We start from the raw sequence: 24,003 nt of genomic DNA on the forward strand, positions 1-24,003 counted from the left end.
CTTTTAGAGATTTCCGGCCTTATCCTGTGCATATTGTATGTTTATTCAGAAGTAAATCCTATAGCTTCCCAAATAAAAATGCATAAAATTGCAAGCTTAGAAAGTGGTGGATTTGAGTAATGCATAAACTACTCAGATTATTGGATCTGTTTTACCCATATGCTGTGTTTTCTGCTTATGTTTAGCAACAGCCCCTTCCTCTGCACTATTTAATGTGACAGCTGATACCTGCCATAATACAAAACATACACTTATTTTAGCAGAGAGTGTTGCTCCATTCCCCCCCCCCCATCTGATACAACACATGTAGACCCACTTACATCTTGATTTTCCAGACCTAGGCAAAAGGGCATGGAATTGATTTTGAAGGGGAACTATGCTAAACCAACCAAGCTGAAATTCCTTAAAGCTAGGATGCACTTTGAAAGTACCCCCCTAGCTATGGAACGAATGAACAAAATGCTGTTCCTAATAGATGCAACATACACATGAAGATGCATATCCCAATGTAGACGTAATTTCACAATGTATTGGCTTCAGTGGACAGTACATTCAGCATCCAAATGCAAGGCAATTCCTCCTATGCAGCAGAACAGAGAAGCAATATTCATAAAACAGCATGTCAAGAAAATTAAAAAGTGCTTGAGGATAAGGGATTTTTAAAGCAAACATTTTTCAAAAAAAAAAAAAAAATTGTACTGTAATTCCTTTACAGTGAAAACCAGACCTCCTAAATATTCAGCAGAGTATTGTGTTGTTTTACTTGCAAGAGCACCTACTAATATTTGAAATGTTCCTACCTGCTTATATGTAATAAGAGGACAAGCCCTGTCCTGCATTAGGTTGCAGTCCTTTGTACAGTGAATTATACAATCTTAGAGTTGGAAAGGGCCACAAGGACCATCTAATCCAACCTTCTGCCATGCAGAAAAACACAGGTAAAGCTCTCCTGAAAAATTCCCATCCAGTCTGTGATTAATGACCTTCCACAAGGAAAGCCCAATATCCTCTCAAGGTCGTCTATTCCATTGTCAGATAGTTCTTACAATAAAGCAATTTTTCCTGATGTTTAGGTGGAATCATTTTTCTTGTAATTTGATTCCATTGGTTTGTCTCTGGAGCTGTGGAAAATGAGCTTGCTCTCTATTCTACATGTGTGTTTGTGCACGTCTTCAAGTCGCCTGTTGATATTATGATGATTACATTAATTCCATAGTGTTTTCTTAGGCAAGGAATACTCAAAGGGGTTTGCTAGTTCCTTCATCTGAGACATAGCTTATAGCACCTGATATTCACTGGTGGTCTCCCATCCAAGTACTAATCAGGGCTGATCCTGCTTAGTTTCCAGGATCAGACAGGATCTGGTGCCTTTAAGGTATTTAGACAGGGACGAAATCCCTTCCAATATTTTAACAATGGCTCTCATATGACCGCTCAGTCCTCTTTTCTCTTGGGTAAACATATCCAGCTCTTCAACCGATTCCCCATAAGGTTTGGTTTCCAGCCCTGTGATCATTTTGATCCCTCTTTTCTGTGCACATTCCTGCTTTTCAATATCTGTTTTGAACTGTGGTGCCATGAACTGGACACAAAATTCAAGATGAAATCGTACCAAAGCAGAAAGAGTGGCACTACTACTTCTCATGATCTAGACACTATACTCCAGTGGATGCAGCCTAGAATTGCATTGGCTTTTTTGGCTACCACATCTCACTTTTGACTCATGTTTAGCTTGTGGACTACCAAGACCCCTAGACCCTTTTCACGTGTACTGCTTTCAAGCCAGGTGTCATCCATCCTGTATTTATGCATTTTTCTTGCCTAGATTTAATACCTTACATTTATCCCTGTTGAAATTCATTTTGTTAGTTCTGGCCTCACTCTAATCAATTAAGGTGATTTTGAATTCTGAGTGTGCCCTCTGGAGTCTTTGCTACACCACCACCATCACCACTACCACCCCCAGTTTGGTAGCATATGCAAGTTTGATAAGCATCATTTCCATTCCATAATCTTAATAATTCATAAAGATTTTGATCAATACCAGGCTCAAGAAGAAAGGCACCCCGCCACTCACTTGTCTCAAGGGTGAGGCACGGCAATTGGTGAACATTCTCTGAGTTTGGTCAGTCAATCAATTACAAATCCATTTAATAGCAGCAATGTCTAATCCATAGTTGACCAGCTTGTCAGCAGAAATATAATGATGGACTCTTATCAAAAGATTTACTAAAACTGTATTTGAGTTGTATTTCAATTAGCGGAGCTGTACATCTTGCATAGGATATTGTACTATTAAATGCAGTGCTGAGAAAACTGAGATCCTTACAATATTGACAGATTCCAACTGCCAGCATTCTTGACCACTAATAATGTTGGTGGAGGCTGATGAGAGCTGGAATTATCTGGAGGATCATAGGTTCCCTACCTCTGCTTTACAACATACTTAAAATAAAGGCCAGTCCTGAGCTGATTTCAGAACACAGAAAGCTTGCAAAGAACAATTAAGAGGTGCTCAAAGGTTTAACAAACATTGGATATACAGTACCATGAAAATGATTTCATTTTCAGGTCTCTTACTATTGTTTTCAGTATTCTTCTGGTGGAGGCTTGTGATTGCAGAGGTTCTGGAAACATTCCAAAATTGCCTAGCAAAGACTGGTTTGCTTGAAAGAAGGCTGCCAATGTTAGCAGTTCTGTCTGTTCTAACAGGTATACTTAACTGCAACTGCCTACTTTAGAAAGGGCAGAGCTTGGAACAATTTATTTTTTGGGCTGCAACTCTCAGAATCCCCCAGTCAGTACAGCCGCTATGGTGCTAGCTGGAGGTTATGGAAGTTGTAGTCTTAAAGCCCCTTTTCCCAAACTCTAAGAAAGGAGACATATCCCATGATATCTAGAAGGAAAAGCTGGAAGAGTAAACAGAAAAATGGGGATATGTGAGGCTGTATCCTGGCAGGGCCTGCAGGCTTATCCAGCCCTCACCAATGAGAGAAAAGGATGGACTCTATCAAACAGGCAGCTTTCCCAGGCAACAGGTGCAGGATGTCACAAAAGGACTGCAAAATTATCCTTCATTTTGTCTTTTTTACTAGCAGAGATGGTACTTGTGGAATTTTTTGCATCAAGTACCCAAAATTAACTTGCTTAGCTTGGAGTATTGTATGCACCTTGACCTGCAGAGAAGGGACAAGGAGAGTGGAAATGCCATTTGCTGCTCCGCTTCAGACACTAAAATATTTTAGTCCCATCCCAGAGATGAAGGAGCTAAATCATACAAAAGGCCCTGGCCCCCAGTCCAGGTCTTGAAGATTGTGCCTGAAGGGTTAAAGCAGCCTTGACGCAAGCATCCATTGTCCGACAAGCTGGAGAGCCAGTTGGTGACAAGAGGCAGATGCTGATGAGGGACCATGTGAGGCTGGTTGGTGAATGAGGCTTTATTATTGTGTGGGATCTCTGCTTCTCTCACTGTCCTTGCTTCCAGCCAGGACTAGAAACCAGCACATTGCTACGTGAAGAAATGCTTTTTGATGCTCAGGACAAGGCCACTCTTGCACCATAAGAGAAGGGCCAGGCTTGCCAAAGGAGTACTCAGGACTGCAGCACCAGTGAGTGGAAGTGCTTGGAAGGCCTGGAGGGGAGGTCCAGCTTTTTAGGGTTACCTGGACCATCCTATTGGAAAGTCAATTCAAAGTGGAACCTTTGATGAATGCCTTGGAAAGCATGGATTCACTGTGAGAACCCACTAAGAAGAGATTGTATTTTAGGTATATAAACACATCTTTACTAGAAGCGACCAAGATAGCCCTTGAACCTTGTGAGCTATGCAAATGAAGACATTAATGTTTCTTACAAGCTTCAGGTAACTTAAAAGAATTTTATCAAGATCCTGACTATGTTGTAGAGTATGGGTATTCCCATTTTCTGTGTGTTTGGCAAGTGATTTGTTAAAATGCATCTTGTTTTAATACTATGCTTCAGTATGACTGTATGACCATTATCTCTTATATTGGCTAGAATATAATCCCCCCACTTAGGTTTCCCAAACCATTCCTGGTGTTTTGATTTGTTTTGTTAGAGCCTTATCCTACTTTGCTTACCTACATCTTTCTAACAGTTGTTTTAGTGTGCTGAAATATAAACCATTTAGATTATAATCACATAGAAGGTACTGTGTATTTCTTAGTGTTTTTCTCCTCCCTGCATAATTTCCTAGCCTGTTATGTCACTTCACAATTGATACGTGGACAGAATTACAAAATAAGGATGAGTTATTTATCTTTATCCAAACCATATTGCTTCGTTTGAACTATCTTATTTGGGTTTCTAGTGATGTGTAGCATTTGGCTTGCCCGCTTGAAGTTAAGCATGAGAGGTAATATTGTGAGGGACACATTTCTTGAATAGCTAATAGAATCATAAAATCAAGCTGTAAAGAACATAACACTATTCTTTCTTGAGGAGTCCACAGAACTTCCCATCTGAACAACATAAAAGTTCATCTGTCTCGTCTCTCTGTGAAACTGGAACTACAGTATTGTTTTCTCTGAAATATAACTCCCATCATCTTCAGCTACCCATTATCCACAAAGGATGGGAACAGTGGAAGTTGTGGTCCTATGCATTCCTACATATTCAGAACATGCCAGGATGTTCCAGGTCCTAATCTCCGGAGAAGCAGAAAACAAGCTTGCTCCCTCCTCAATATGACATCCCTTCAAATATATTAAATATATATTCGACTATAAGTCGATCTCATGTATAAGTCAAGGGCAAGTTTTGGAGCCAAAATTATGGATGTTGCTATGACCCGTGGATAAGTCAAGGGTAAAACTTCGGGGCATATAGCAAAAGATCTAAAGGACGAAGCAAAGCAAAACAATGTCAAAGAACTTATAAAATGAACTCCATGTGCTTACTCTTAAGACTGGATGGATGAGAGAGTAGAGGGGGTCAGTGCTTCACATATTATACTCTCACTTTTCATAAGGAGATGGTTCCTTCTTTTAAATAAGAGGTAAGATACAGTATTTACATTGACCCGTGGATAAGTCGAGTCAGGTTTTTTGACCTAAATTTGTATACATGTAGGGTTGCCATAAGCCAGGACCACCAAACCGGGACAAATGTAGGACAAATGTAGGACATTTTCAAATGTAGGGCACTTTATAAAAATGGAGGACATGCAAAAAAATTTGATGATTTTTAAAAAATGTTAATCTAAATGCATGTTTCTAAGGCATGATCAAAATGGAGGACATTTTGGCATTATTCCTAGACAGATGGCAGAAATGGACTTCTCTTTCTGGCCATGTTTATATATATATAATAATAAAAATAATGAAAAAATAAATAAACAAGACAGGGGTGTGTGTGTATATATATATATATATATATATATATATAATAAAAATAATGAAAAAATAAAATAAAAATAAAGACAGGAGTGTATATATATAATAATAAAAATAATGGAAAAAAATAAAAAAGCAATAATAAAAATTAATAAAATAAAAACAAGAAATAATAAAAATTAATAAAATAAAATAAGTATTTCATATTTCTAAAAAATCATTTAAAAAACCAAAAAACCCAAGGCAGACCTAATGGCCATTGACTCACCTTTCCTCTTCCTCTGCCCTATTCTGCCCTTCAAGGCACCCTTCCTCCGGCTCCTTCCTCCTCCTCCTCCTTTGGCTCGTGCGCACGCGCGCAGGGAAACAAGACAGGCACTTGCGTGCGCAGAGAAGCATGGCAGGCGCATGCACTGCCGCTGGCCCCTGCTGAGGCCCAGGCAGCGTGCGCAGAGGAGCCCGTCCCCTTTGGCCAGCTGGCCAATGGCTGGCTGGCCAAAGCAGGGGACGAGCTCCTGCTTCAGAGGCCTGCGTGCAGGCGCGCGTGTGGGAAGTGCGGCGGCAGTGGCAGCGGCGCTGCTGCCGCCGAGGAGGAGGAAGGCGGAGCCGGAGGAGGTGGGTTGGCGCTGCCCACCACTCCAGAAGAGGAGGAGGAGGTGGGTTGGCGCCATGGCCAGCCGCATTAGCGGCAGCGGCAATGGCCGCAGGAGCGGGCCCCGGACCGGGACCAAGGCATGGCTGGGGGCCAAACTGGGCCCGGACCGGGAGGGACCCCCAAAAGCGGGATTTTCCCGAGGGCCACCGGGATATGGCATCCCTATATACTTGAGTATATACAGTAAACAGGGCTATCATATCACCTTTTAACCTTCTCTTCTCCAGATTAAACATCCCCAGCTCCCTAAGGCCTTCCTCATAGGGCATGGTTTCCAGGCCCTTCACCATTTTGGTGGCCCTCCTTTGGACATGCTCCAGTTTCTCAATGTTCTTTTTAAATTGTGGTGCCCAGAACTGGACACAGTATTCTAGGTGGGGCCTAACCAAGGCAGAATAGAGATGCAGTATTACTTCCCTTGATTTAGACACTATACTTCTATTGATGCACCCTAAAATTGCACTGGCCTTTTTAACTGCCACAACTGTTCTATGGCAGCTTAAAAGCAGGCAAATTTTGAAAATATATTAATGAATAATTATCTCAGGCAATTAGCATAAACAATAAATGATTATGCTGTCTTCTACATTCTTCTCAGACTGTACATGAACTAGAAACCACCAGACAAAGATGATTATTTTAAATCCAGATGTGAAATTGACCTTTTTTAATACCTGAGTCCTTTCTTTATTGATGTAGCTGCCTCTTCCAATTTTTGCACATTTCAGGCAGCAAGAATAGCCTTAAAACAGATCATAGAGAATTATTTGTTTATTTAGAGGATGCCTATCAAAATATGAAGGAATCTGTAAATTTCTTTCAATAGGGACTTAATACTGAATAGAAAGCCATCTATATTATTTTTCAATCATTTGTGTGACAACAATCATCATCTTTCAAAGATGTCTCCAATATGATCATCTGCATATTTTAAATAAGTAAAAAGAAGCTAAAGGAAAATGAAAAAACCTATATCTTGGTATAGGAACCTTCTGCCCCAGGAAAAAGATGGTCCCATTTATGTATCCCTCTCTGTCCTCAGTAGTAAAACTTGGTATAATACAGCCTTCCTCAATCCATTTTGCCTGTTCCAGCTAGGAATGAGAGTTGTAGTCCAACACATCTGGAGGACTCCTAGTTGCAAAAGGCTGCTTTCCATTAAGGCAATAAAACACCAAATTCTGCACCTTGAGAATATCAGTCTTCATCTCTTTATTTTAAAAGAGGAAGATTTGAAGCACAGTGAAAGTATGATTACCCTCAGTATGTAGGCAAAACCTGCTGAAACCACTAACAGCTGGAAGGATAGACATTTTCAGTATTTTTTGCACAATTTCTTGAGCCTTCCATAACACGTGGAAACGAATTGTGCAACCCCAGAAAAATTATCCAAAATGGTTTGTGTGGGATATGCAATCTTAAATTATATTTTACCTATGAAAGCCTAATCCAGCTTGCCTTGACACAGAAGCACATTTTCCACATGGCCAATTCTAAGGCATGGCATAAAACACCCATCAAAAGCAGGTTTTACTTGCAGGGAGATTAGCTGACCCCATAAGGAGTGGCATTTTCACTCTTAGCAGTGACCTGTTCCCATAAAGAGTCTTTCTTTCCACATTTCAGAGCAAAGCTTCTATAGGAAATGAGCATTCTTCCAATTGTTATTTTATAACCTTTGGACATTATTTCCTTTTCAGATAAATGTCAGGAAGCTGGTGGTGAACTTGGAAACATGTGAGTCACAAGATACAGAAATGGGTTTTGCTTTCTGCCTTGGACAGAAGTCCCAGATGTCTTTTTCTGTACTGTAACTGAGATTACATGCACTAAGAAACAGATGGATTACTGCCATTTGACTCTAGCATTACTTGCTGTGGCAGGAACAAAGTGAGGGGTGCAGACTTCACCCTCCAGGTAATGTCCTGCCCTCCTGGTTTATTGTGGTCTAACTGCCAGGTAGAACAGCAGCTTCTCTCTGTATTATCCTTTTTTCATATGAGCCAAGCTAGTGTCCACCATGCCTGAACTGGAACCACTGGGGGTACCCAGATCCCCTGCCAATGCCAACCAGATCCAGAGGAATATCCTAGAAGAACATGTGGAGCTGTGGTGGTTCCAGGAGCCCCGAAAATCATCCATTTGCTATGGTGTAGCTGTGGCCCTGATCTTGGCCTGTGGGGTAGGTGGCATCACACTATTGTACAGCACGAGCAGCCGCTCTGGGGAGTGGAGGCTGGCAGTGGGCACCACATTGTGCCTACTGGCACTCTTGGTACTGCTGAAGCAGCTGCTGAGCTCTGCCATCCAGGACATGAACTGCATTCGCAGCCGAGCACAGGTCGAGCTGCTGAAGAGCGGTGGAGCCTCAGATTGTGCTGTTCTGCTGCTGACAGCCCTGGTACTGCTCGTATGTGGCACAGTGCTCACTGTGTTGTCTACCACAGGCATGGGCACCAACACAACAACTCCACGCCCCCTTGCCAGCATGTTTGTCAGTGGCATAGTTCTCACAGCCTCCGGGGCAATCCTACTGCTCAGCTTACTCCTATATTTGATGTGGACTTCCTGCTATTCAGTTGCACCTCGAACCCGGGATGCTGGCAACAACCATGCTGTCTTCACAATATCCGGACACCTCTCAGCTGACCAGCAGCTGCCTCCTACCTCCAGCAGGTCAAATCTCATTTAAGCCTCAGGGAAACGGACAGTAGCTGCTGTGGGATTGAACTCGGACACTGAAGTGGCATTTGCACTTTATTTCACACTGACTGGACTTACAGAAGCTGCTGAGGTGAACTTAGTCATATGATGGGATTTCCTCTGCAAACATAGGATGCTACTAGGAGAGAGACTAAACTAGCTGGCCAGAAACCCCAACTTAAAGAGGCTATGGTTCTGAATACTGGGGGAGAATGTTGTGGACAAAGAAAAAAAATAACCAATGCTTTTTAAAAATGATTTCCTGTACAACAAAAAAATGATGGTTTTAAATTTGGAATGAGTGTGAAGTATCTTTCTCACCAATTTCACTGAAAATCCAGTTTAGCCCTAATTTTAATTCTTGGGGCATCATCAGTCACTCTCACTTTGCAGTCAAAAAGTTTGGTAGCTTGGCTTTTTGATAATGAAAGCTGGCGACTTGGTGTATTGGTTTGAGCATTGTACTAAGACTCTAGAGACCAGGGTTTGGCATGGAAACCTGCTATGTGGCCTTGGGCAAGTCACTCTCAGCATCAGAGGAATGCAAGGGCAAGCCTCCTCTGAAGAAATCTTGCCAGAAAACCCCATAATAGGTTTGCTTTAAGGTTGCCATTAGTCAGAAACCAACTTGAAGGCACACAACATTATAACAATTTTCCAGAGCCTGGATTTGATTCCCAATATGAATTAAGTGTGCTTATGTAGCGTCATTGTCAGAACCTATGGAATGCACAGTTCTGTTAAAGAGAAACTAAATGTGTAGATAAAAGGATACCTAATCTACACAGGGAATATTTTCATTGACTGTTAAATGTTTTGATCTTCCTAGCCAGAATACTGAGGCAAAGAATACACTATTACCATTTCATAGAATCATAGAGTTGGAAGAGACCGCAAGGGCCATTCAGTCCAACCCCCTGCCATGCAGGAAATCTAAATCAAAGCACCCCCGACAGATGGCCATCCAGCCTCCGTTTAAAGACCTCCAAGGAAGGAGACGCCACTACACTCTGAGGGAGTGTGTTCCACTGTCAAACAGCCCTTACTGTCAGGAAGTTCCTCCTAATGTTGAGGTGGAATCTCTTTTCCTGGAGTTTGCATCCATGGCTCCGGGTCCTAGTCTCCCTCCTCAATATGACATCCCTTCAAGTATTTAAACAGGGGTATCATATCACCTCTTAACCTTCTCTTCTCTTGGCTAAACATCCCCAGCTCCCTGTTGTTCCTCATAGGGCATAGTTTCCAGACCCTTCACCATTTTATTCGCCCTCCTTTGGACACGCTCCAGCTTCTCAACATCCTTTTTAAATTGTGGTGCCCTTAACTGGACACAATATTCCAGATGGGGCCTGACCAGAGCAGAATAGAGTGGCACTATTACTTCCCTTTCTCTAGACACTATATTACTTGCATTTGACAAGTGTCTGGGCTGCTAGGTGTAAGGGTGTATCTACACTGTACAAATAATACAGTTTGAAACCACTTTAAATGTAATAACTCCTTCCTACAGAATCTTGGGATTTGTAGTTTTACAAGGCATCTTGCCTTCGCTGCCAAAGTGCTGATGCCTCACAAAACTACAAATCTCAGGATTCTGTAGGATGGAGTCATGATAGTTAAAAGTGGTGCCAAACTGCATTATTTTTACATTGTAGATGTACTCTCAGACTTCTTGATCTGAAAGCCTCTGGGTGCATGGTGTAGAAGCCAGCCAACAGGCATTTATAGGTGGAGAGAATGCATGTATACATTCAATGGAAATATCTAATTGGTGTGTGGCCAGCATGTATAAATGAAATTATTGGTACAGGATATAAGCTACTTTACAGGATATAAAATCTATTTGTCACTCATGAGACCTCTATGAGATGTAAATCATTATGATTGGCTAAGTAGTTCAGGGGCTATCTTGAATTAGACCCAGAACAAATGACTTTGAGTACAGATGGGGAGGGCAAGGATTTTTGTGCTTTCCAAATCTTTTGGATTTCCACTCCTAGATGCCACAGATAGCATGACCAAGGATAAGGGACAATGAGCATTGTGGCCCAAAGCATACAGAAGGCACTGTGCAGAATTTCCAGGCCAGAATGTTTACCATTTCTATCTATTTTAACTATTCCCCAAACTATTTTAACAGGCCAGAATGTTTACCATTTCTATCTATTTTAACTATTCCCCAAACTATTTTAACAGGCCAGAATGTTTACCATTTCTATCTATTTTAACTATTCCCCAAACTATTTTAACAGGCCAGAATGTTTACCATTTCTATCTATTTTAACTATTCCCCAAACTATTTTAACAGGCCAGAATGTTTACCATTTCTATCTATTTTAACTATTCCCCAAACTATTTTAACAGGCCAGAATGTTTACCATTTCTATCTATTTTAACTATTCCCCAAACTATTTTAACATTTCCCAAAAGCTGGGAAGTAAACTCATAGCTGTAGCAGACTGTATGTCAGGAAAAAGTTGTTTGAAGTTGGCAACTGTAAAATACACATTAATGTACAGTACTGGGAAAGCAGCAAGACCCTCTGCTATCTAATGGATAGTAAATTTTGGACATATGGGCCACAATCCTGCATCAGGAGACATGGCTATAATAGGCATCTGTCAACCCGCACCCACCCACCTTTTCTAAGGTGGAGACCCAAACAACCCACCCATTTCCTGGTCACTAGAGAATAAGTGGGGGCAGCAAACAAGTGCCCAACAATTTCCTATAGCTGAATGCAGTTAACAGGCATCCATGTGGATCTCTGGAAGTCCCTGCCATTGATGCAATTCTTTTCATACAGCTGTAGGAAACTAGATGGATGCTTCTCTGATACTCCCCACTGCCCAAGAAAAGGCTGGATTTGGGGGGCTGCAGCTAAAATGGGCTCAGGAATATTTGGGTTTTTGTGCAGTCATGAGAGAATTCTGACCTCTACAATGACCAAAAATGTGATTTCTGATGGCCTAAGTCGTGGTGTAGTGCTTTGGATGTTGGACCATTACTCTAGAGAACAGTGGGGTTCTATTTCCTGCTCATCCATGAAAATCACTGGGTAACCACATGCTTTCAGCCTTAGGGGAAAGCAATAGCAAATCCCCTCTGAACAAATCTTGCCAAGAAAACCTCACGATAGGGGTCTCAGAATTACCATAAGTTGAAAATGACTTGAAGGCACACAAGTCCAACTTATGCTGTCGTAATTCTCCAACAGGATACCAGCCATGTTCCACTCACAAGCAAAGGTTTACTATTACAGCCAAATTCCTGGCCTGTTTCTCTCCTGACAAATCAGAATCTGAAGACAGCATTTGTTTCAAATTACTGATTTGGGACTAACAAGAAGTCAGGTCAGGATGTAATTTTACCTCGCTGATGAGTTTCCTCATCAGAGAAATAAGTGGCAGTGATGGGGCAATGTGCTATATGTGTTATAAATGATAACCCAAAAATCTCAGCAATTATGACTTATCATTATGTAGAAACTGATAGATCTGCTTCAGAAACATAGCAATAACTATTATATGCATCACGGCAAATATCTTCATCTGTTTTCCTCCCAATTCTGAATCTTTTATTGGAAGGAAGACTTGTTTCTGAATAAATATGTAGAGGGTGATCTCAGCCTCCTTTGGTGGAAATCTGAAAATCCTACAGTTCCTCCACTAACAAACCAATTTCTAGGCACAGACAGTATCCCAACTATTTTTATATTTAATACTTGTGATATACTCTTTAAAGAGAAGGCATACTTAAGTCCACACAGAATGCACGTAAACAAAACTCCAAATTCAATTCTAAATTTCCAGTGAAAACAATCACAACTAGCAGGTACAACAAAAGCCTTTTGCTTAGAGCCATGGCCAACTGTAGCAAGCAAGATAAAGCATGTGATACAGCAACATTGCTGAAACTAAACTGTCCTGGCACTGGTGAGTGCTTGGATGAGGGACTGCTTGGGAACTTTACAGTACTCTCCATTCCATGATGGAATAAAGTCAGAATGCAAGTATATCAAGTAAAAAGACATATAGAGGTGGAATTGAAGTGAAATTTTAGGCCATTTGAAACTACACAATTCTAGCAATATGATTGGAATATAAGTGTCATGGTTATATCCTATGAAATCTTGGGGCTTCTTGGCGAAGAGCTCCCTTGCAGAGAATTCTAACTATTCCTTCCTAAAATGCAAATCACAGGATTCCATATGATGCAACTATGGAAGTTAAAGTGAAATAATAGTGCTATAACTGTGTAGTGTGAAAGGAATCTAATCAAGTACCATATAAATTGCTCATTTCTGACATACATTCCAAAATGCAAGTATATGCATTTAATCTGATGCTCTGAAGTATCTTACACTCAAGGTTGACTATCACAAATGCACACATTTCACCCAAAACTCTTGTTGGGTGTTCTTGGTTGGTGTTGAAACTTCCTGACACTGTGTTGTCACCAGTTGGGGTTTTTCTCTTCTTTCAGATTTCCAAGAAGCTAGAAGAAAAACAGAAATGCTTAGGCTTTCTTGGTGATTGAAAACAGAGTCTGGAACATTATGCGGATTAAAAAATTGACTGAAAAATGGCTACTAGAGATTACCAAGACCACTCTAAATTCTATGAGACTTGGTACATATTTATTATTTATGCTAATTAGAATGCTAGTCTTTTCACTCCCTCTTCCTCATATGTTGATTTTTGGAAAGATGCTCTATTATTGTTGTCATGTCAGCTGGTGATTTCTTATTTGAACAGTCAGGAAACATCAGCTCAATAGACCTCATTGTAATGGATCTGAGATGCACTGTTTGTTGGTTAGCTGTTTCAGTAAAAAAATTTTTTTAATCAATTTAAAAAATCCAAGTGCCATCAATGCCAGGTAGGGACTAAGGAGGCATCTCCAATATATTATGAAGTAATATGTGCAATATATTGCTAGCAAAGCAGAATTTAAGATGTGAAGTACCACAAACTATTAATTCTGTTTTATTAATATCAAATGTACATCCTAGAAAAAAAATCTTAAGACTGCAAGAACTTACAGTGCAATGAAGCAACATACAAAGGGGCCCTTGTCTATGTCTCCGTTCTTGAACCCAAAATTAGGTAAGTTTCCCCATCAGCACTCACAACACATTCTGATATTTAGTAAAACTGTATCTCACTGTTCTTCATACCTGTACCAGTATCTGATAGAAGGAGGAAATGAAAAAGAGGAAATGGAATGTATGGCAATTGGTGAAGAAACAGCACTAAAGGCCCCTTCCAAAATGTGCGGCAAATGAAAATAAACAAATTCAAGCATGCTTTGAGGGCATGCTAGCAGAAAATTAAGTATACCAGATGGCATTTTTTCTACCACAATGAGCTGCAAAAAGACTGTAATAGTATTGGCTGGACATATAAATAGCCACTTTTAAATGATACTTAGCATGTGTCTTAACCTATGTGCCATCCCAGCGCAGGTTCTTTGTGTGTCTTACTCCCAAATCCAGAATTCATCACACGTAGTCTCAGATCTTCAATAAGTTCCCATAAGGAATCAGCTTCAAAAAAAAAAAAAAAAAAAAAAAAAAAAAACCATGGGTGCTAAGCTGAGAATAAAAAAGCAACAGGAATGGAGAGCTGCAGAAATGTTGTAATTATATGTGCATCCAGGGACTATGCAAAAGCATTACTGCTTGTGGTGAAATTTGTATGTGTGACAATGCACATCCTAATTTCAAAAAACAAAACACCCAGAATGCAGGTAGTTCTAGGAAAACTCATGTCAGCACATACATATATTCTCACCAGCAGGCATTGTTTCAATTGTGAAGTTCCATCACATCCCCCATTAAATTCAAACAACTAGTATGCCACAATTCTTCCTGGATCATCGCTGCAACAGGAAGAGGACATGGAATGTAAGAAGCCTACACAGTCTCTGTAAATATTAAGCCAGCACTGAGATTTGTCCAACACCAGCCTTGATGTTTGGAATTTAAGAGGTACACATTCATCTGAAAAAGGAATGAAGAATCTATGGAATACTGAATTAAGACCAGATCAGTTTAGACCCCCCACCTCACCCATATTTCTACTACTACCATTAGTGTCAGAGAAACTGGGAATGTAGATTACATAGAATATGTTGTCCACTTCTCATCATAGGCCCTTAATTTGAAATACAAGCTCATGTAACAGACACTAGAGGCCTAGGCAGGAATAAGAGCAGAGCTGTTCTGTGAATGCACAGTGAAGTAGTTGCTCTGCTGCCAATATTCTCAAATTAGGCACTAACAGCATCAGGCACGTTAGGAAGTTCTCAACAATATATGTTCAATCTGTCTGCAGGAGCTTTCAGTCTAGAAAAAAGCTAAGGCCTGCTCCAGTATCCACACAACTGTGTGGGCCCTCCCAAACATCTTGCCAGCAAGAGGCTTCAGAACAAGTGTTCTGATTTATACTCCAACAAACAAGCTATAGGTAATAGACATCGGCGATTCCATCTTCCCTTACTAAAATGAGGTTGTCATTACTGATGGCCAGGACTCTAGGTCTTTGCACCATACTCCGGTCATTTACCACCACCTTCCCAGTCTCATCACCTGAAGCAAACTGTATCACCTTGAACTGATCAACCACAAAAATGTTCCGGTCTTCATCAACACAGACACTGAAAGGCTTTGTCAGCAGTGAAGTAGAGGTTTTCAGCACATTCAGAACCAGCCCAGATTTCTGTATGATCACAATCTGTTTTTTGATGAAGTCTGAAACAATAAATTCTTCCCAGCTATTTACAGCAATGAAAAGAAACTTCCCCCCATGGTAACTGTTTGGCTGAACTCTGCCCACACACCACCCAGAGGGACTGTATAAAGAGATGGAACAGAGAGTTCCCTCACTAACAGCCACATAAGAGTCCTGGTAGGAGGCCAAGGCATAGGAAGACTCTGAGCCTCTCATCTGCAATTTACGTAGGAAAAGGCCATCAAGGGTGAGAAAAAAAAGATGAGTTTCTGAGGAACAGGCCAAGCTCTCACCACACACAGAGATACCACAGAAGACAGAGTTAGAAGGGGGCAAAGGAATCACTCCCTGGAACTGACCGTAAGAGCTATACTGCTTTATCTCATCATTTGCCTGATCCAAAAGAAGAACTTGGCCAGTGTGAGGCACAACAGCAATCCCTGTAATATTAGGCTTTTCCTTGGTGTAGGTTGGATCCCCTTCAAAACTAAAACTATACTCTGCCTTTGCTGTGCCATCAGTGTAAAAAGAAGAGCTATTTGTTGAGGAATCAGACACACTTGTGGAGTTTTCCTCAGAATCTGAAAGAGATGCTGTAACCTCCCCACTCTCCTCACCAAAAGAAGTGAATGATTCATTCCCTGGCCCCAAATGATGTCCATTTCTTCCAGAGTGCTCTGCAGGAAACACAAAACTAAAAAGTGGGGCTTTATAAAGTTGCTGGGGCTCATCCCAAGCAATGGCCAGTTCTGGGGTCTGGCTTAGGAGTTGTTGCGGCCTGTAGGCCTGAAGCTCTTCAACTCTATTCCTGATCATCCCTTCCACATAAAGGATCTCATAGTCCTTCCCAACAGACAGAATCCGCTGAGAAAACTCCTGAGTGTTCACTGCTTTGTCCTTCTGGGCCCGCAGCTCCTTCTGTGAAAGACAAAACCCTTCCATCTGTTCACTCATGAAGTCATTCAGCTTTGCCAAAGCAGATTCTTTCTGGGCAAAGATGTAAGCAGTGATATCTTCAACATATTTGCAGATTTTCTCTTTGACATGCTCTCCTTCTGCTTTCAGTTTGTGCATTGCCTCCTCCACAGTCTTTTCTTGCTCAGACATGGAAGTAATGGTTTCCTGTAGACTCTTGATTAGCTGCTCCACTGAGGGCCGTTCTCGCTGCACTGCACTGGCCATGGAGACCACTTTGTGCTGGAAATGGTCCAGCATACGACAATCCCTGCAGATGGGAACACTGCAGGTGTCACAGAAGAAGCGGAGTGCCTCCTGTGGGTGGCTCTGGCAGTACAACTCCTGTAAGAATCTCACCTCAGTATCATAATGCCCAGCAAGGAATTCTTCCAAGTTCACCACCTTATGGTGCAAGGTTAGGCGGGAGCAGCAATGGCCCTGAGAACACATTTGGCACAAGAAATCCTTGCAGTCCAGGCAACGAGAGGTGGCAGCCACTATTTTCTGAACATTTGAACAAATGGTGCACTTGACATCTTTGTTGCACTTCATCTGGAACAGCTCCAAGAGACCATTGATGAAGAAGTTGGTTTTCAGGCTTGCAGCACCTCCTGGAACGTCTGTTTGCAGGCGGCACTCAGGACACTGCACAGTCCCATTCTCCACCAGGAGATCAAGGCACCCATGGCAATAGCTATGCAGGCATGGCAGGATCTTGGGCACCACATACAGCTCATAGCAGATTTTGCAAGTCAAAAAATCTTCCCGAATCAAATCTTGCAGAGACGTGGCACTCTGAGTTGCCATGTTACTTTCCAGCAGAGCTACAATCAGAGCAAGACACAATCAGCATGGCTCAGTTGAGTCTCCCATCAATTATTCTACTCTGAAAAGTTAGTAGTTGTGTCAATAAATCTAGCTAGCACTGTACCTTACTCACTGAACAGGAAGTAAAACTCTGGAGTTTATCAAACGGGAGGAATTTCTCTTATATTCCAATGAAAATAAAGTGGGGCCAGAACGCATTCAATTAAAGTCGCTAGTTTAGTGAAATTACGTGAATGCGCATTGCATTCAAACTGGCTTCCCATTGCCCTAAAATAGCATGCCATTGCTCAAATTTGCATGTGGCAGTCTATCACGCAATAACGTGAAACCACATGATTGTGTTCAGACGACTTCCCATTGCCCGAAATTGCGTGTAGTGGGTTATCATGCAATAACGTTAAACTCCATGATTGCGTTCAGATTGCCATTGGATTATACTTCCAATTTCCCTTGTCTGATAAACTCCTCTGTTTCACAAATATAACTCTGTGCAAATAAAGAACCAGGGAACCAGGAGCTGCAGTAGGTTCATGACAAGTTAAGTTTTTTAAATGATGATTCCCCAAATCCCCAGCAAACATGGCTAGGAAATCTGAGAGCTAAAGTAAAAAAACAAAGATTTTTTTAAAATTGAGTTCTGAAACTTGACAGAAATTAGCAACATGAAGTTGCAATCCTATACAAATTTACCCAAGAGTAAGTCCCGTGGGGCTGACTTCTCAGTAGACAAATGATCCATGTCTTAGTGCTCTAGCAAATAGGAACTGCAGAAACAGATTCATACTTGGCCACTCTGAGGCAATCAAAGATGGGCTTCTCATATATTACACATTCCCTACATCACTCACAGGAAGTGAATACATTGGGAAATGAAGATATAAAAGCTCTGCCTCATGATAAATTACTTAAAACAGAAATAACAGTCCTATTAATTTTGATGCACTGCCTATCAAAGGGCTGCAACTTTAATTTATGGTTAACTTTACAGTTAATTTAGGGGTGGTGACAAAAATGTTTTTGAGTACAGAATACAGAAATGAAAACTCAATCTCATCTGTGCCAGAGAAGTGTGCAGATGTACAAGCTTTACATCATCTATCCCTTTGCATGATAGACCTCCATTACCTTGAATAGATATATGCAAGAAAACATTCAACAAATGCTGTCTTAACTAGCCTAAAGGTCAACCTAATATACTCTGTATATAGAATTCTGTCTGAAACATTGCTACTGAATCAGGTTTAGGACACTTTTCTGTATACCAATGTCTTGGACTACAATTACCACAATCCCTTATCACTGGCTATGTTCCATGGGACTGATGGAAGCTGTGAACACTAATTATGAACAATAAATATGATTTCTCTTTAACGAATATGGTTCTGTCCTATGGGAGGGGAATTTAGAAATCTCAGCCACAGAACATTTTTAGCACCACACTCAACTACTGTGGGCTCTTGGTATCCACTGGGATTTGGTTCCAGCACCCCCCCAGAACCCAGGCATATGAAGTCCCATTATATACAGTGGTTTAGTAAAATGGTATCCATTATATACACTGGCAAAAACAAGCTTTGGTTTTTGGAATTAAAAAAAATTCAAGCTGTGGAATGATTGAATCAGTGGATGCAGAATCCGTGAATACTGAGGGCTGACTGTATAAACATCAGGATTCCATGACACAGCCATGGCAATCAAAGTGGAATCACACTGTTATAATTGCATAGTGTGAAAGGACACCCAGTTTTCATGCAGTGTTTATGACTGAGACACAGCTGTGGGCAAAAGGGCAAACTGTTCCCCTATGCCATAATCCAAACCTATCTTGGCCTTCTTTCTTCTTACAGATATTTTCATTAAAGTGAAGGAACAGCACTTGTGGTTCTTTGGATGCTGCTGGATTGCAGCTTCCATCATTCCCCCTGCTAGCCATGGCAAGGTCTTGGGGGAGGGTTACAGAATAACATCTCAAAGAGTATCAACTGCCCTCAAGGGTTTCTACATCTCAGGGCCAGGTCCTGGTCTCCAGTTCTCATGGATCATTTCCAGATTGGAGACAAGACTGTAAATTCTCCAGGCTTTTTCAGGGTGGTAGCTCAGTTCTGGACAAGAAGGGCTGTGTGTAAATTTCCAGCTCACCAGCAGGCTTGCTGCAATTTCCAAAGCTTCACTGATTTGTTGCTGCTACCTGCAAACTCTCCAGCTGGTCTACATAGCTAGTTAGCTTCCCCTTTCCCCTTACTATCATCATGGTGCCAGGCTCTGAAGAACCCTCCACTCCACTTTGCAACCACCTTCTGGCTAGAAGTAAGTTGGCTTGATATGGGTCCAAAACACACTGCAGTAATAATCCAGTTAAACCCACTTTAACTGCCCTTGCTCAATGCTAGGGAATTCTGGGAACTGTAGTTTTGTGAAACATTTAGCCTTCTCTGTCAGAGAGCTCTGGTGCCACAATAAACTACAATTCCCAGGACTTCTAGTACTGAGTCAGGGCAGTTAAAGTGGTCTCAGACTGGATTATTTCTGCAGTGTGTTTTGGACCTAAATGCTCCTTTATCCCATTTCCCTATATAAGTGAGAATAATAATAATAATTTGTATTCTGCTTTTTCACAAAGCAATCAAAGCGGATTGTAACAGTATAATTAAATATCAAACAATTAAAAATTACAATTTAAAACCCCCAAAACCCCAACCCTCCCCCCCAATCATAAAAACAGTGATCAACCCCTAAAAAAAGATTAAACATAAAAATTTTTAAAGTGTCCAATATGAATACACTAAAATTTCAGGCAGATTAGCGCTAGAAATGAGTCTTCCTCTAGAGGAGGGGAGATGGGGGTGATGGTATCAATCAATTTTGATATCAGTATCAATAGAGGAGGAGGCAAGTCTAATGGGTCTAACCTAGTCTGGAAAGGCCTTCTGGAAGGATTAATCCCTTCATTTTACCTCAGAACAGCCCTTAGCTAAGATTTCTTTCTTAATTTCCAAATAGGAAACTACGATCTGTGTGTAAGGCAGACAGTAACAAGTGTGGGTGCAGATGTTTGAACAACAGACTGTGAGCAACCTCCTGTAATGCCAACAACTCTAGAGACAGTGGAGCAAACTCTATGGCAAGACACAAGTCCAGTTCGGTTGAACTCCAGTTCAGGGAAGCAGAGGCAGGCAAAGCCCCGCAGAGAAGGTGGCAAGGCCACAAAGGGGGAGGCAGGAGGGGAAGAAGTCTGCCCTGTCCAGGGGGACCAGACTCGGTCCTCCTTATCCAGGGCATGTCCTGCATTCCAGCCTTCTGTCCAGGAGGAATCCCAAAAACGTCCTCCATTTTGACCAGGACTAAGCAGCATGCATTTACATTTATATTCGTGCTTTTAGCTGATGGTGTTGCAGCTTGTGTTCTTAGCCACATCCCCCATTTTCCTCGAATGCCCTCCATTACGCAGAGTCCTTGTCCTCCTTTGTGGTGAGGACATCTGCTCACTCTGAGCTCATGACGTCAATTCAGGCTTGACCCTCAGGAAGGGGCCTAAAAGGCAAACTTACATTTCTATGAGTGTGTTTTTAGCTTTTCTTTGCTCCCTTGAATCAATGCCCTCCATTCTGAGCAGGGCTGAGAATCATGCATTTTTACACGACAGTTTCTAAGCTCTTATTCGGTCCTGTCCTCCATTTCCCTCGAATGTCCTCCATTTTTAGCAGGGCTAAGATTCATGCATTTACATGGCAGTTCCTAGCTTTTATCTGGCCCTGTCCTCCATTTCCCTTGAACGTCCTCCATCTTGAGCAGGACTAAGAATCATGCATCGATATATGAGTGTTTTTAAGCTTTTATCTGGCCCTGTCCTCCATTTTGCAGTGCCTTGTCCTCCTTTGAGAGGACACCTGGTCGCCCTGGCCCTGGCCCTGCCCTCCATCCTCCATTTCGACATACTTGCCACTCTCTTCTCCCAGTTCCAAACCGCTCCTCGCCCCCGGCCGGCGGCTTCCGCTTCGTGGCGTCATTTCCGGAAGCCCCTCTAGCCCGCGGTTGGCCATAGAGACAGTAGTCCCCGCCCCCAGGGCTTGGCTCGCTCGCTATCTCCCTCAAAAGGGGGCGTGGCCTCCTGGCCAGAGTGGCAGCCTCCATGACTTAAAATGGCTGCCTTCTCTATTTGAGGCGGTCTCCCAAATAGGGCAGATTGCTTTATGTTGCTGTTTGTTGTGTGTTGGCCTCTCATGGTGTCAGCCCGCACTGAGCTCCCGTTTCACACCACACAAAATCCTTAGCAATGCTATTCTGCACTAATGTTACTCATAAATCACAATCCCCATCTACCACTGAATGTAAAACTACTAATAGTTTGCGACATAACTTGCAAAATTAAAATTATTATACCTTCAGATTACAGTATCATAGGCACACAACTTGCATGTATTTACATACGCATACCAGTTTATCACACTGCGGCTAATTTCGGTATTAAAGAGAGATTAAAGTGCCACATAAAGTATCCCGCAAGCAATATCGGAAATGCATTGTCACTGAAATCCCGAAAATAAAAAGATGAGCATTAATTCTTCTTTGTGATCGTTTTAATGGTTATTTTGTGCAACGTGTGAAATGGTTTCGCATAATTTGCGATTTTTCCGGGATATTCCACGGAAATCTTTAGTAAAAGGCAAAAGATTTATACAATCTGAAGAGAAACCAGAGTATTTTTCTGGGATATTCAAGGCATAAACTCCCAATCTCCTTCATGTGATAAGATCCATGGCAAAGATTGGGATAAGCTCCTAAATGTATTTACATTTATACTTTCAAATCACAATATCATACGCACAGCCTACATGTATTTACATACACCTAGTGAAGATTGGGTTAAGATCCTAAATGTATTTAAATATATACCTTCAAATTATAATATCATACGCACAACCTACATGTATTTACATATATATATATATATATATATAGAGAGAGAGAGAGAGAGAGAGAGAGAGAGAAGGTTTGGTTAAAATCCTAAATGTATTTACATGTATATCTTCAAATATACCTAGTGAAGACTGGGTTAACATCCTAAATGTATTTAAAATATACCTTCAAATTATAATACCATACACACAACCTCTGTGTGTGTGTGTGTGTGTACACACACACACACAGTGGACCCTTGTTATATGCTGGGATTTGGTTCCAAGATCCCCCATGGATAACAAAATCCATGTATGCTAAAAGTCTCATTAAATATAATGATATAGCAAAATGGTGTCCCTTATAAAAAATGGAAAATCAAAGTTTGATATTTGGGATTTATACTTTTTTAAAACATTTTCAAACCGTGGATGCTTGAATCTGTGTATAAAAAAAATCTGTGTCTAAGAAGGACACACACACATACACATATAGTGAAGATTTGGTTAAAATCCTAAATGTATTTACATTTATATCTTCAATTACAATATCATATGCACAACCTACATGTATTTACACACACACACACACACACACACACATATATAGTGAAGATGGGGGTAAAATCCTAAATGCCTTCAAATTACAATATTACACGCACAGCCTACATGTATTTACATACACATACCAGTTTATCACACTGGGGCTAACTTTGGCATTAAAGAGTGATTAAAGCACATTTAAAGCATCTTGCCAATAAAGTCAAAATGGTGATTGATTGCATGAATGATTATCACATGCAATCGCACAAATATCAAATGCATTGTTGCTGAAATCCTGAAGCTAAAAAGATGTGCGCTAATGCTTCTTTGTGACCACTTTAATGGCGGGTTTTGTGCGATGTCGTGTGAAGTCGTTACATGTACTTATGTGATTTTTCCAGGATATTCACGGGATAAATTCATGATTTCCTTCATGTGATAAACTCCATAGTGAAGATTGGGTTAAAATCCTAAATGTATTTACATGTATGCCTTCAAATTACAATATCTAATATATAACCTACATGTATTTACATAGACATCGTGAAGATTGAGTTAAGATTCTAAATGCATTTACAGTACATTTATACCTTCAAATATAATACATGCAACTGACATGTATTTACATATATATATAGTGAAGATTGGGTTAAAATTCTAATTGTGTTTACATTTATACCTTCAAATTATTATATCATATGCACAACTGACATATATTTACATATACATAGTGAAGACTGGGTTAAAATCCTAAATGCATTTATATTTATACCTTCAAATTACAATATCATATGCACAACCTACATGTAGTTACATACCCATAGTGAAGACTGGGTTAAGATCCTACTATATTTATGTTTATACCTTCAAATTACAATATCATACGCACAACCTACAAGTATTTACATATACATAGTGAAAGATGGATTAAAATGTGATGCTTTAAAAGAAAATTTAAAAAATAATATTTTTGTACAAATTTCAATTTTTTAAAAAAATTAAAATTATGAAATTTGAAATTTTAATTTTAAAAAGTTCTGGGGCCTCTCCTTTCTCCTCACATGGAGTTTCACCTCACCCCTACCATCTCTTTTTAAAAGCATTTTTAAGATGCTAGAAAAATAGGAAAAGTCTGCCATCTGTAGGCAGTGCTAAGCTAAATGGGCCATGTAATGAGTTGTGTTTGTGCAAGGTTGGCAAGGATTTTTTGGTAGCTGTGCTTATCTGTCTATACACATTTTTTTACAAGATGCATGTATACTTGCTAGTTTGTTTTAAAACCACATGTAACAGTTTCACACCCTCAATGTATTTTGCTTGAGTTTCATGTACTC

The 24,003-nt window shown here is 40.8% G+C and overlaps 2 protein-coding genes and 1 pseudogene across 11 annotated transcripts; 1 reads left to right on the forward strand and 2 right to left on the reverse strand.

Annotated features, from left to right (window-relative positions):
* The first annotated feature begins 7,715 nt into the window (after nt 1–7,715).
* Nucleotides 7,716–8,998, forward strand: LOC149316160 (transmembrane protein 125-like). Its single transcript, XM_089518629.1, has one exon. The coding sequence runs from the start codon at nt 8,030–8,032 to the stop codon at nt 8,699–8,701; it is 672 nt and encodes a 223-aa protein (XP_089374755.1). The 5' UTR covers nt 7,716–8,029; the 3' UTR covers nt 8,702–8,998.
* A 3,413-nt stretch (nt 8,999–12,411) lies between these two features.
* On the reverse strand, nt 12,412–21,251 carry LOC149316161 (E3 ubiquitin-protein ligase TRIM56-like). Of its 10 annotated transcripts, none has more exons than XM_089514915.1 (4): nt 21,168–21,251; nt 16,064–17,227; nt 14,159–14,260; nt 12,412–13,209 (listed from the first exon to the last, which is right to left on the reverse strand). In XM_089514915.1, exons 2-4 carry the CDS (start codon nt 17,208–17,210, stop codon nt 13,091–13,093), a joined length of 1,368 nt encoding a protein of 455 aa, XP_089371041.1. In that variant the 5' UTR covers nt 17,211–17,227; nt 21,168–21,251; the 3' UTR covers nt 12,412–13,090. The 10 variants fall into 10 exon arrangements, with proteins under 10 accessions (XP_089371041.1, XP_089371039.1, XP_089371033.1 ...); XM_089514913.1 differs by having other exon boundaries at nt 15,806–17,227; XM_089514907.1 differs by having other exon boundaries at nt 15,305–17,227.
* A 571-nt stretch (nt 21,252–21,822) lies between these two features.
* LOC149316162 (U5 spliceosomal RNA) lies at nt 21,823–21,925 on the reverse strand (annotated as a pseudogene).
* Nucleotides 21,926–24,003: the final 2,078 nt, after the last annotated feature.

Source organism: Sceloporus occidentalis, unplaced genomic scaffold (assembly GCF_023333645.1).
Source record: "Sceloporus occidentalis isolate IW3139 unplaced genomic scaffold, rSceOcc1.0.p SCAF_3, whole genome shotgun sequence".
NCBI lineage: Eukaryota > Metazoa > Chordata > Lepidosauria > Squamata > Phrynosomatidae > Sceloporus > Sceloporus occidentalis.